Raw genomic sequence first — 14287 nt, 5'->3', positions numbered from 1 at the left:
TGAAAAGTCTTCAAAAATCCATGTGGGGCCTGAGGTGCCCATTCTACAACCAACCAGTCCAGAGGAGAATGAAAACACATCCATCACAACAGCAAAGGAACCAAAGATAGAAATTGTTGAAACAAGCACTCAGAGTGAAAGAGTGCCAGAAAACAAAGATGTAAGTACTGCTGATGTTAAGCCGGAGAAAGCTGAGATTACTAAGATAAAGGTACAAGAACAAAGTGTCCAAGAACAACCTCCTGCACCATTGACACATGGCATGGACAAAACATCCAACACCTTGGATGAAAAGTCTGTTATGATGGAGAAAATCCATATGGGGCCTGAAGTGCGCATCTTGCAACTAGATATACAGACTAGTCAAGAGAAGAATGAAAATACAACTGTCACAAGAGCAAAAGAGCAGAGGATAGACATTGTTCAAACACGTATCCAAAGCCAAGGAGTGCCAGAAAACAAAGATAAGACTACTGCTGATGTGAAGTCCAGAGAAAGCTGAGACGACTAAGATAAAGGTGCAAGAAAGCAGTACTGAAAGTCAGGACAATGTGGCTCAAATGGACTCTGCTCAACCCACCTCTCCTGCTTTTGAAGCATTCCCACCACATGACGCAGGGACAGAGTTTATAGAAATAAGTCTATCTGAGCAAGATATTGTTAAACCAGGCCAAGCTGAGACTCAGAGAGAGCTCTCAAAAGCCACACATGAAAGACCCAAAGTGGTCAAGGAATGTGGTGTCCAAGAACAACCTCCTGCACCATTGACACATGGCATGGACAAAGCACCCAACACCTTGGATGAAAAGTCTGTTAGGATGGAGAAAATCCATATGGGGCCTGAAGTGTGCATCTTGCAACTAGATATACAGACTAGTCCAGAGGAGAATGAAAATACATCTGTCACGGGAGCAAAAGAGCAGAGGATAGACATTGTTCAAACAAGTATCCAAAGCCAAGGAGTGCCAGAAAACAAAGATAAGACTACTGCTGATGTGAAGCCAGAGAAAGCTGAGACAACTAAGATAAAGGTGCAAGAAAGCAGTACTGAAAGTCAGGACAATGTGGCTCAAATGGACTCTGCTCAACCCACCTCTCCTGCTTCTGAAAGATTGCCAACACAAGAAGCAGTGACTGAATTTATAGAAATAAACATATATGACCAAGACGAGGTAAAACCAGGCCAAACTGAAACTAAAATAGAGTTCTTGAAAACTACACAGTATATTCAAACCCAGAGTGAACAAGAGCCACAAAACCAATATGAGACTACAGCAGACATTCACCCTGAGAAGGCTGCAGTTGAGACAAGAGTAGAAGTGCAAGAAATCAGCACTGAAAGGCAAGAAAATGTGATTCATAGCAACTCCACTCAACCCACCTCTGTTGCTTTTGCATCAAAGCAGCCAACTGAAGCAGAAGCAACATTTGCAGAAATTAGCTTATCAGAGCAAGACACTGTAAAACCAGGTGAAACAATGATTAAGCCAGAGCTCTTGAAAACCACACAGCAAATACCCAGAGAGGTCAAGGATAGTGAAGTGCAACAGGAGTGTGCTGAAGTGTCTACAAAGGATGAGCATGATGCACCCAAGAGTTTGGATGAAACGTCTGCTAGTTTGGACAAAATCCACAGAGAGGCTGAAGTGTGTGTTTTACAACCAGATACACAGGCAACCATAAAGGAACATGAAATCACATCTGTTGCAATAGCAAAGGCACAAAGGATTGATACAGATCAAACAAGTATCCTGAGCGAAAAAGTCCCAGAAAACAAAGACCTGACATCTGTTGATGTTCAGCCAGAGAAGACAGCTGCTGATATGACCATGGTAGACATGAAGGTCGAGAAATGTGACATAGATGATCCTGCCAAAATCCTTAATGAAAAGTCTGTCAGAATGGAGATAACCAACGAACCAACGATAGAAATAGTTCAAACAGGTACAGAGTGTGAAAAGTTGCCAGAAAACAAAGCTAAGGCTACAGCTGACGTCCACAGTGAGAAGGCTGCAGTTAAGACAAGAGCTGAAGTGCAACAAATCAGCACTGAAAAGCAAAAGAATGTGACACATAGTGATTCCACTCAACCTGCATTAGTTTTTGCATCAGTGCTGCCATATGAGTCAAAGACAGAATTTGTAGAAGTAAGCTTATCTGAAGAGGCCGGGCTTAAACCAAATGAAACAGATACTCAGACAGAACTTCTCACAACCACACAGGAAAGGCTCAAAGAGGTCAAGGATCCTGGTGTCCAAGAAAAGGGAGAAATCCACATGAGAATAGATGAATGCAAAACTGTTACAACAGAAAAGGAACCAAGGATGGAATCAGGTATTAAGTTTGAGACAGTTAAAGGAAGCAATGATATGACTACTACAGATGTTCAGCCTGACAAGTCTACAGTCAAGGTGACCACCGTAGAAGTCCAAGAGAGCCGTACTGACTCCCTGTCTGGATTCAGTGTGGTACATGAAGGCCGAACAGACAGACACACAGAAGATGCAACAGAAAAGAAAGAAGAACAACAGAAGGAAGAGGAAAGGGTGTTGATTCAGGAACAACAAAGGGAAACAAAGACCACCACTGGTGAAGTGATGCTTCAGGGCTTTGTTTTGCCACAGGTAAGACATGAGGGGCACTAATCATTTCTTGCAGTAAAAATAATTTAACTAAACCAGTTTGTTTGGTATTGTATTGAAGAATCTATTTTCCGTTTCAACTTTCTCAATGTCAGTTTGCAGTGTCAGTAACAGTAACAAACCCACAAAAGCTAATATTACATACTCTTCAAACAGAGGTGGAGTAGACAGAGACAGAGAGACAAAATCCAAGAGAAAAGAGGATAAATATTGTTTTCTTGCCCCAGGAAAATCAGATGTCTGTCTCCTGCATATGCATGTCTTCACTTGCTCTCTAACATTCTTTAAAAGTCTATCAATGACTAGTCAGTTTTACTTGGAGCTTCTGAAAGAGCCTGCAATATTCCTAAAATATTTACTTCCTATTTAGGGCTGAACATGGCTATATTTTATTAGCATTACATTCAAAGCCAAGAACATAAGTCTGACTTTTATTAGTGCTACCAAAAGTTTCAGTTCCTCAGGGTAGGAATATAAATTACCTCACACATGATATCATTATGCTGCCAAGTCATAGGGAGTACACTTTGGGAACTATCAGAGATGAGGTACAAGTCAAGCGGGATGGACTCGTTTCACAAAGATACAGAGTTCTTTTTCTTAGCTCGACTGAAACAGTATAGAATTGCATGTCTGAATTTTTCTTGCATTTATGCTGGTGTTTTGTGTCCACAATAGGAGCAGGTATACAGTGATGAAAAGAAATCACCTGTATCACTGCAGGCAGTTCAGAGATCGTCAACTGATGTTACTTTGGATGAAGTAACCCAGATGGAAGGATTACCTACTCAGGAGAACAAAGCAATTGTAGTGAAGACTGAGAAACTAGTTCTGGAGGCACCAGAAGGACTTGCCATGAGGAACATCTTCACAGAAATACAACTACTTGCAAGGACAGGACCCAGCCATCCACTCATTGAGGTATTATTACTGTCTGCAGTGTGTCCCTTTGATGCTACCACTTTGAGTCACCAAAGTTAGAAATTGTCAGTTCTACTGTCTTTAAATGCAAATCTTTTACATCCTACTTGATGTTTTTTTGATTTGTTGATACAAATACACAGTGAAAACTCTCAACATTTTCAGAGTACTCACTTCTTACTTTAAGAGGACAAATAACATGGAGTTAAATTTTTCATTTCCTTATATTGACCTTAAATGGGCTAAAATACTAAAGCTACTTCTGTATACTAAATAGGTCAAAAGATTCCAGGCTCTGATGTGTGTCTTTGTCTCAAGGGTAAATCACAGGAGGATGCTCCACAGACTCTGCTTACATCCACCAGTGAACTGGATGGTTGTCTAAACAGACTGGTAACTAAAGTCTTGAGCTGCAAGAACTGCCCAGCTGAGCTGAGCCCAAAAGCCATGGCCCAGCAGGTGGAGGAGGCTCAGGTGAGATGGCAGACTACATGACTCACTCGAGAAATAGCAATGATTTATAGCGGCTGCTGGATGTGTAGATGCTGGTGGAGTTGGACAGCAGGTTGGAAAACATAGGTATTAATGCCAAAATGCCTTCAGGATTAGGCGTCTTAAATAAATATCTGTACCAGACAAGAGATGGATATAAACACAAGTACACACTCGCCAAAATAATTGTGCAGCGGACCTTTACTTTTGTAGCCATTTGTGGCCAGTCATAGCAATTTACCTGTGCTTAGTAATAATTTGATAGTCTCAGTAAACATACCATTTGCAGTAAAAATACTGACTTTGAATAATGCTGTCTGTTTACTGTCGCTTGCTGACTGCAGCAGTGCAGAGAGACTGCTGAGGCTCAGTTGTCATTACTCCAGCTGAGAGGAGCTGATGCTGAGAACAAGGACACGCTGGAGCACGAGGAGGATCAGTGGCGCACTGCTGCTCAGGATGCAGCTGCTGTCATCCAGAGTAAAGAGGCCCAGCTACAGCTTGTGAATGATTACAGCAGACAAATCCAAACAGCCAAGACCACAGTGGAGAGACAGACACTGGAACTGGACGCTGTAAAAATGTGAGCTTGATCGGTTTGAGAAATTAACACAAATCTCAAAGATGTATGAAGAGACATGGATTGTGTGACAGTCTTGTCTTGTACAGTCTGTTGCAATAACTCAAATGACAACGAATGAATTTTTTCTTTCAGGTCCCCAAAGCAGAGCAGCTCCAAGGAGGCAGAGCAACTATCCTCCTTACAGAGAAGTATGGAGGAGAACAGAACAGTATTTGGAGAGTTGCTCGTGACCTATACCAAGTTGTGCCCTCACCTCAGCCAGTTTGAGCGAGCAACCGCACAGAGTGAGCAGAAGAACCTACAAGAGAAGTGGAGAGGCCTGGAAAGGGCTGTGGAGAGGGCCCTTCATCACACAAATGTCCATTCCCATGAGACCAGTGGCATTCAGTCAGAGATGTTAGGTTTGCAGGAAAACTTGGAAACAATTGACAAAAACCTCGAAGTCAAGTCTCCTTCAGGGACTCAGTGGAACTGCAAGAAGGCGCAGCAGCTGATGGAAGCAAATGCTGAGGTTAAAGCTGCTCAGCAGAAATACCTACATTTGCAGCAGCTTTCAGACGAGCTGTTGCTCAGCTCATGGTGGGAGAAGGAAACAAAAGAAATTCAACAGGGGCTCCAGACTGTCAAAGACAAACTCAGCCACACAGAAGAACTAGTATCCACCCAAGCCCAGAGCAGCAGCAACCCCATCATGGAGAAGATTATTGTGGTGATGAGGGATGGCCTCGCCTGGGCCAAGCAGACAGAGACTGACATTGAGGGCAGGAGGAAGAGGGTGGCTCTCCTCCCTGAAAAGGTTCACTGGCAGCTCAGAGATCTGAAGAAGCTGCAGTCTGAGGTGATGGCCAAACAGGGCCAACTGGAGTCACTGGTGGAGGAGGTGACGGAGCTCCTTCCACAGCTGGACCAGGCTGAGGAGGTGCCCATGGTTTGCACTTCTCTGGAATCCCTCGAACAACTCTCAAAGTCCACCACTGAGAAGCTAGCCAAGGCTGTGAGAGAGATAGAGTCAGGACTTCAGACCAGAGAAAAGATGTCAGAGCAGATTGCTGATCTAGATTCATGGGTTGTGGCTCATCTGCACAGAGAGGCCTCCAGGAGTGCAGACAGTGAGTTCAGAAGCCCAACTGAACTTGATCGCAGGGTTCGTCAGATTCAGGAGACACTGGCTGAGGCTGATAAGCAGGCTGCTGTCTGTGAGGCTCTGTTAATGAAGAGCAAAGACATTTCCTCTGAACTCAGCATCACAGAGAACTGTCAGCTTTTTGAAAAGCTTACCAACCTTCAGGAGGACATCAGAGCCATTAGTAGCTATGAGAAGGCCAACAAAAAGGAGCTTGATGAACTCATCCAGACTACAGATTCAAACAAGAAAAGCCTGGTCACCATTGAAAAAAGCCTGAGGCAGATGTTAGTGGATGTCAGCAAACACAGGTTTCCCATCACAAAGGAGTCCCTGCAAGCTTTGGAGCCTTTCAAACACATGATTTTGGAGTACAAGTCCCAGGTTGACCTCCTGCAACCGTACATTCCCCAGGAAAAGACAAGAGAACTGCACTCAGTCATTTCTGACCTTCACAGCAAAATGGCTACCCTGGAAATGAAAGTTGAAGATCATGAAAGGTACCTGAACATGAGGCAGTGTGTGGAAGACCTCAGGGAGGATGTTCAGGAGCAGGTCCGCCAAACTAAAGAAGAAAGCAAGGAGCAGGAGGAGAAGTACAAAGTCTGTCAGACCCTGCTTGTCCAGTTTCCTCTGATAAGGTGTTTGTGTGAGGAGGCTCACTCCAAACTTGAGATGATCTCCACTGACCTCTACCCCTCTCAGCTGACGGCAGAACGACGGAGGCTCAACCAAAACGAGGAGAGCATCAACACCTTGGAGATGACACTCTACAACAACCTCAGCATCATCGAGTGGAACCTATTAAAGGAACTGGACCTTGAATCAGAGAAGATTACCACTCAGGCCTTCCTCAGGAAGACCCAGGAGGAGCTGCAGAAATTCACTGTGTTAGATCCAAATGAAACTGTAATCAACAAGGAGCACCGGAGAATCATTTCTTTGAAAAAGACAGTAGAGTCAAGGATGAGAGCACTGGAGATTCTAGAGAAAAAGAAGGGAAAGAGAAGAGGAAGTGGATCCCAAGATCTGATGGTTTTGAAGCATGCAGTCCTCAGTGAATGTGACTCAAAAATGGCAAGTTGCGTTGTTCTTTGTTTTGTTTTCCTCTGCGTTTTAAATGAAGCAATGACAAAATGCTTTGTTTAACAAACCAAATGAAAACCAACTAGAATGCTATAACCCTTGTATAATGACAGTGTAGTTAAAAAATTATAATTTTTCTATTTTAGAAAAACATCCTCCAGGCCAGGGAGTCTTTGAGAAACTACACCAGCACTGTTAAACAAGCGGTGCAGTTCCTGAGGGACATCGAGGTCTCTCTGCTGCCGCCGCAGGGCTCTGCTGGACCCTGTGCTGAAAGGCTGGAGGAGACCCAGCAGGCTTTGGCTTCACTGCAGCAGCAGTTCCAGACCCATGTGGAGCAGCTCCAGAGCCAGTTTGCACTGCATCCTTACCTGTCCCCTCAGAAAGTGGAGCAGCTCCAGGAGAATATTCTGAGCCAGCTCCTAGTGAGGATGTCCACTCTCCAGGCAAAGGGCCATATCCGACTGGAGTGTCTCAGCAGGTACAAGGCTCACAGATAAAACTCTGATTGCAGCACAACCTTCACTGTGTGCATTTCTATCTGCATACTTTCTTGAGTTCAGATTTTGTGCATGCGAGTAATCGCTTTTTGTCTTCCAGGTGTGCAGAATCTCACAGAAATTACATCAAGTGTCTGGATGAAATTAGCCAGAGTCTAAAGACTGCAGAGAACAACCTATTAGAGTTTATCTCTCAAAAAGTCACCTGTCTCGCTGACTGCACTGACCAAGAGGCAAAGTTCAGAGTACGTAACAGACTGTTTCTCTGCAAGACTGACTGCTCTGGGGCCTCGTATTTCCCCCCCATTACTTTTTATTATGTAAAAAATAAAAAAAGTTTGACATTCAAGAGAAAATCTGACATGACATTTTCTTGTGTAGGCTCTGTCTGAGGAGGTGGAGTTCCTGCTGCAGCGTCTGGAGGAGCTGAGGGAGTGGTGCCCAGAGCAGAGCTGTCGTGGAGGCAGGGAGGCCACTGTGGCTGCTGTCTGGAAACGGGTATCAAGACTACGGCGCTGCACACAGGAGCTGGCAGCTCGTAGTAAACAGAGGATCGCAGAATGGAGTGATATCACCAAGAGTGTAAGTTAATGTAGATGCAAACGTAAATTTATACATTCAGTTTAGCAGCATTTGATACAGCATTAACTTTAGTAGAAGTAAACTTCAGCAATCTGTGTGTGTGTTTCCTCCTCTCAGGTGGAGAAGGCCTCTACTGTCCTGGAGCAGGTGGAGACAGAGCTTCCTCAGTGCTCAGGGGTGAAGGCCTCCACTGAGGAGCTTCATGACCTGCTGCAGTCCTGGGAACAATACCAGGACAGACTGGACTGTGAGCATCGATCCCTGTCCGCACTGGAACTGCGTGCTGCCAGACTGCTGGGTGTCCCTGCCCACTTGGAGCAGGCTCCACCCACTCCACTCTGTCAGCAGCTGCAGGCAATGCAGGCCCGATACGGCAGGTGAGATGCTGTCTGATGTGCAGTTCCCAATTTTATTTACACCACTGTTGCAGAAGCATTCTCTGATTGGCCCCCCTAACATTTATACAAAACAGAATTTGCATAATCTCTCATGCAAATTGTAGGAGTTATAATGATTTCTGCTCTTGAAAAAAGTTCAAGGCTGTAACATGGAAAAAAACTCAATCACCCATAAGCCCTGCTATGCCAAGATAAAGAGCCAGGGAAAAGTGGGTCGGATGCAGACTGCAGTGCCTCTGTGGTTGTACAGTATTTAAATACATTTGCACTGACAGTGCTTGAACTGCTGGTGGAAGTTGTTTTCAGTGCAAACTCTTACTTTCATGGATTTAAGGTAAGAGCTCTTACAATTTTTAACTATTGTTGCTGGATGGTACGTGTTTGTGTGTTTCCACAGTGTGAAGCAGAGGAGCAGGGAGGGTTTGGACGCAGCCAGGATGGAGCTGGAGGAGAGAGAAAAAGTCCGGGAGGAGCTGCAGGGCGTCCGGGTTTGGCTGGAGGCTGCAGATGGTCTTCTGTCAGAAATGGAACAGAACAACAGCACAGAGGAGCTACAGGTGGGACACTCTTCTGCTTTAACTAGTGTTTATCAGGGTTACACCACACCTACTGTTTCAAACTGTAGTTTTCAAGGTGAAACTTGTTCAACAGTAAGTTTCCTCTGAAATGCTTTTGCTCTTATTTTGTGGGGGTTTGGTTGCAAAAATAGAAACATTGATGGTGAAAACTCAACTCTGCCATGATGTGTAGGCACATGACTGAGCTCCATCCTTCCCTGTTCTCTGAGAGAAGTACACACAGAACTTCTTTATTTGCAACAGGACAGCACTTAGCTTTGTTTTGGCAAAGCTGTTTGTGACTCTGATTTTATTTGTCTGGTTATTGCTGTCCCCTGCTCTACATTCCTGGTGTTGTTATATTTAGATATTTCTCAGTAAGAACTCCCCTGGACCTTTTAGGGATCCAGATCCCACTAGTGCTCAGAGTTTGAGTCCCTCTCTCCCTCCTGACCAGTGAATTGTAAATAATGGATCCCTAATGAGACGGGACAGTTTCATCTACTGAAGCGAAAACACAATGATGCATTTATACTCACTGTAACATCATCGCTATTTATATACACAGCACGTGAAACACACTTGTCTTAACACTCTGTCTCACATACTGGTCTCATATCCAGAAACGTCTCAACAACTACAAACTGACAGTTATGCATTACAAATGTTCTGACAGTCTAATGTACCAGGTTTGCATTGGTTTTGGTCTCAATATTTACATTTAATATTACAGAACAGGTGAAAAATAATATATTTATTCATTAATTCACAAGGCTCATGTCTGCAGATTGATTGTGTGGTCTAAGCCCGGTAGATATGAAACGTCTAACTGTTAGCTTGGCCTCAGGCCCGGAGGCTGTTTGGTGTTTGGTGTTCACTCCTATCAACCCACCAACCCGGAGAATCACTCTGCCCTTTGTCCCAAAACCTGAGCAGAGGCCAACATCTCCCCATCCACTCCAGATTATACACACACACACACACACACATTCCCTTCCCGCTTGGATTGAGTCTGTGCTGATGAAAGACTTGAACACACCCCTCCATCGTCCCACATCTCCCCCATCACTCCCACCACCCCACCACCCTCCTCTTGTGCCAGACACCTTTTGTTCTCTGTTGTAAGTGGATCTTCCAGGTGGCCTTTGTAGCCAAGTCACTCCATAGATACACACACACACACACACACATCTGTACCTCTATACTTGTGAGCACCCTTATCACATAATACATTCCCTGGTCCCAAAACCTAAACCCAGTTCCAACCATTTAACCCTTAAACCAAACAGTTCTTTGAAGGACAAAATGTCCTCAGTTTACAGAACTGCTCTCTCTTTTTTAAAATGTTCTCTTTCAAAAACATGTTGCTTTCTGAAATACTGTTATAAAAACATCCTCACTCTCAAAAAAAATTGTCCTCACAAAGATAGACATAAAACACACACACACACACCACACACACACACACACATACAACATGCTCAGTTTCCCGTAGTGATAACAAGATGCACCTCCCTCTTCAGCAGAGCATCGAACACATGCGGGGTAAGGTCTTCTCTGTTATTTCTCAGATTTTAACTGATTTTCTTTCTTAATAGAAGCAGGTCGTTATTGTAACATAGAATCTTGTGGAGATGAAAAGAGTTTGTTCTAACTATTGTGGAATTGAAGGACTTTGGAGAGGTAGGCTCTGTTTGATGAAAGCAGCACAGGAGAGAGAGAGAGAGAGAGAGAGAGAGCTGACTGCTTCACAAAGCACTTAGAGTTTACAAGCAGGTTGTTCGGAGAAAAATGGAGATGAGACCAATGTCTGTGTCCTTTTGTACCGAAATACTGCAAGATGCCCACAGTTTGACTTGAAACACATTCACATACTACACCCTTCCTGACAGAAATGTTGCTGATGCTGCTCATCGGAAAGTGAGGTGTCACTGACTGTTGTTAACAATCTGCTTACAAGTGTTTTTTAAGGAGATTTTTTCCCAGTGACACAAAGAAAATCAGTAAATATTTAGACTTTTTCTATTATTGCTGCAGACAACAAAGCTTATTTACAAGATTCTTTTCTGTCTCTGTGGTTTCAGGAGGTCCATGGTCAGCTGTACACCCAGAAGGCTTTGCTGCAGCGCATCATGGAGAGGCTGAAAATAAAGTACTCTGACATGTACACACTGGTCCCAGTTGAGATCGAAGGCACAATGCAGGAAGTCAAGCAGTCACTGCAGCAAGTGGAAGTCAAGGTACCTAAGACTTTAGTTTAAACATAGATGATGTTAAGCTCAAAGATTTATGGGTCCTTAAGGGAAATTTTGTTTTGAACAAGGAAAACAACAGATCACAGAAAAAAACTGAAAAGTACAGTAGTTCACAGAAGAATCAAGCAACTTCAGGGAATCTTTAAGGTCTTAATAGAGGATTATTCATCCTTTTATTTGCAGAAATGCTCAGGATTAGGGCAAGTCAATTGCGAACTTACTCGCTTTATTTGAAAATCTGTTTCCTTCTCTACATGTTTGTCCCTGATTGGTCCATCAGGTGGGAGAGGCCGTGGAGAGGAGTGGTCCTGTCCACAGGCTGGGGGCAAAGCTGTCTGAGATCCAGGCTGGCCTGAGATCAGTTGAGAAGAGACTGGAACAGAGAAGCCCCTCTGCGATTGAAGCCAAGGTCACTCAGAAGGTGAGTAGAGACATGGACGAGACTTTAGGTGTTGTCTCTGTCATAATGTCCACCCAAAGCACAGTGTCATGTCCGAATGAATAAATAAATCACCAGTAAATCTTCTCACGTGCTTGTATCTGTGCTCAGCGTGTGTGGGATGAGCTGGATGTGTGGCACTCCTGTCTGGCTGCGCTGGAGGTGGACATGCAAGACTTGGAGAAGCCTGAGGAGACGCTGTCCCTCACAGAGAGATTGGTGGAGGTCCAGCAGCTTCACTCCCAGCTGGCCAAACAGGCCGAGCAGAGGACCACCCTCATCAGCAAGGTCAGAAAAACTCCAGTTCCCATCAGCCCTCTTTTTCACGTTTGTCACTGTGTCTCTATGATGTAGCCTTACTTCCACCATCCACATTTTGATGATTTACTTGATTTACTTTTGAGTGGGTGTCAGAGCTAGTAATGGATGTGCTGTTGACATCGTTGGCTTGGTTTTATCTGAATATTGTTTGTGTTTCTTGTCAGATTCATACGTGGCGTCAGGAGCATCAGGAGATGATCAGCAGCTCTAAGAGCTGGATGGCTGAAGCTCAGTCGTGGCTCGCTGCCCCCTGCACCTACACCACCGCTAAATGTCTGAGCAACCATGTTCAGGCTCTGCAGGTTGGTACACTGCACGCTGCGCTGTCCTTTCAACACCACCCTTTATTTATATAACAATTTATTACCTATGATATGCCATTCAATTCTGCAAACACTTGAATTTCTTCTCTATCACATTCTGCAGGTGAATAATGTAAATGTAAATTGAGGAAAATATGTTTTATTGTTTTATTATTCATATAAATATAATATTTTTAAATATTTTTTGTCTTGTGATGCAGACGGTGTTGAATGACTCCGTGCAGATCCGGACCACTCTGCAGGGCTTCAGCTCAGTGCTGCAGGAAATGTCGCAGGTTTGTGACATCACGACTCTCCAGAACCAGCTAATGGAAGCGGATCACCAAGTGGCCGACGTTCAAGACAGCTTCACTGCTCCTTTGTCCCAACTGCAGCACGCTGCTGCTGTGAGTCCCTGATTTTTATTCTTCTAGTCGTCTTTGAACCCTTGAACAGATATTATTGACTGTGTCAGCTGATGTCTCTCTACTGAAACATCTTTTGCTCATCCCTTTGCTCTTGTACTTTTCTGTTTTGTAAATGGTCAGATTTACTGAGTGATTTCTTCATTTCTAGGAGGTGGAGGCCATTGAGAGTGAGGTGAGGCGGATGGAGAATGATGTGGCCGAGATCAAGACTTTATTATCATCTCCAGAGGCTTTCCCGAGCCCCAGAGAGGAAAGCCTTAAGGTGAGAACACGTAGTCAGATTAGATCAGATTGTCTGTGTGAGAAAACACTAGAATCGTGTGTGAAACTGATCAAGTGATTGTCAAACCAGAGTCAGTCACTGTTGTTTATCTGAATGCTCTTCTCATGTGTGCAGGCGGTCGAACGAAGGATCCAGTCCATGAGGAGAACGGTGGCTGAGATCCAGAAGTGTAAACCAGGCCTTTGTCTTCCAGAGAAGGCAGAGGAGACTCTTACTGTGTTTAGTGTAGTGGACCAGCTCCAGACTCTGCTGCTGGAATTGGAGAAGGTCAGTCAATCAACCAATCAGTCAGACAGTCAGTCAGTCCAGCAACATAGACTTGAACTTCACTGAATCTTTTGCTTTACTCTTCTTTATTTTTAGAAAGTTCCTGCTCTGTTTATCCAGCAGCCTCCGACACCGATCCAAGCCAAAGCTCCGTCAGGCGAGCACCCCACCTCTCAGTCTCAGCTCCTGAAATCCACATCAGTGGAGTCTGAGGTTAGCTTTGGTTCACTGTCTAAACTCCATTTGGTGCTGTGTTATCAGGTGACTGTTTCACTTATATTGTTAAGATTATCACCATGTCTTTTTGCTGTCTCACAGAGGGAAGGCACAGAGCAGGGCCAAATCAAAATTGTCCATGTTGAAGAGGATGTACTGAAGAGATCTGGAGCCACACTTCTGACTGTGGAGCAGTCCTCACCTGAACAGAGACAGTCCTGGACACCTGACAGCCCTCAGGTAAGGAAGCCAAGGGGCCACCAAAACATGTTTACACTCACTGTTACATGAAATTAACTTCACTGGGTAATCAAAACTGGGTTTTTTAAAGGTGGTTCTTAAAGGTTGGTTTGGTTCTTTAAGGTATATTAGAACAAAGTGTAGAGTGGTTGGTACTAACATGCATGCGTACCCACTCTTAACATGTTATTAACAAATAATGTCAAATATTCCAGTGTTGTTTTTGTCTTCCCTGCATGCTTCATACTAATTTTTCTATTGGAAATGATTAGTGTATTCTGTTAAAAGTACTGGGCACTGGAACATTGAGCTAATGTTTGCGTTATAGGTGTGCACTCATTAGAAGTACTGTCACATCAAAAATGTTAAGCTCCCCAACTCATCATAGTAACTCTCTCACAAGACAATGCAGGAGTTTATGAGAGGATGGCGGAGGATGATGAAAACATTCAATTTCATTTATTTATTTTGCAGTGATCTGGATTTTAAAAAGCATATTCTCTACTTTTTACTTCAGCCCAACTTTCCAAATCAGTGAAAATCCCAGTACTTAAGAGACAACCATAAACTGTCAGTTTACAAAGGTTAAAAGGCATATGTTTTAGCTGGCTTTAGTGCAAAAGTAAACAGTGCCTGTCAGCAGCTGAAACAG

The 14287-nt window shown here is 44.0% G+C and overlaps 1 protein-coding gene across 1 annotated transcript in view; it reads left to right on the top strand.

Moving 5' to 3' along the window:
• The window catches only part of syne2b (spectrin repeat containing, nuclear envelope 2b), a gene marked incomplete in the record, with an annotated part of 122279 nt that overhangs the window by 52262 nt on the left and 55730 nt on the right, over positions 1–14287 (top strand). The window contains 19 exon segments of the mRNA XM_051078358.1: positions 493–2624; positions 3321–3563; positions 3882–4037; positions 4400–4638; positions 4771–6838; positions 6994–7328; positions 7448–7592; positions 7729–7929; positions 8047–8306; positions 8725–8884; positions 10969–11124; positions 11420–11560; positions 11690–11866; positions 12064–12201; positions 12423–12608; positions 12778–12891; positions 13027–13179; positions 13276–13392; positions 13498–13635. Coding sequence (XP_050934315.1) covers positions 493–2624; positions 3321–3563; positions 3882–4037; positions 4400–4638; positions 4771–6838; positions 6994–7328; positions 7448–7592; positions 7729–7929; positions 8047–8306; positions 8725–8884; positions 10969–11124; positions 11420–11560; positions 11690–11866; positions 12064–12201; positions 12423–12608; positions 12778–12891; positions 13027–13179; positions 13276–13392; positions 13498–13635 — 7259 coding nt within the window.

Source organism: Lates calcarifer, linkage group LG19, assembly GCF_001640805.2.
Source record: "Lates calcarifer isolate ASB-BC8 linkage group LG19, TLL_Latcal_v3, whole genome shotgun sequence".
Lineage (NCBI taxonomy): Eukaryota > Metazoa > Chordata > Actinopteri > Centropomidae > Lates > Lates calcarifer.
The sequence above is the reverse complement of the archived record's forward strand: the minus strand, read 5'-3'. Positions and strand labels throughout refer to the sequence as shown.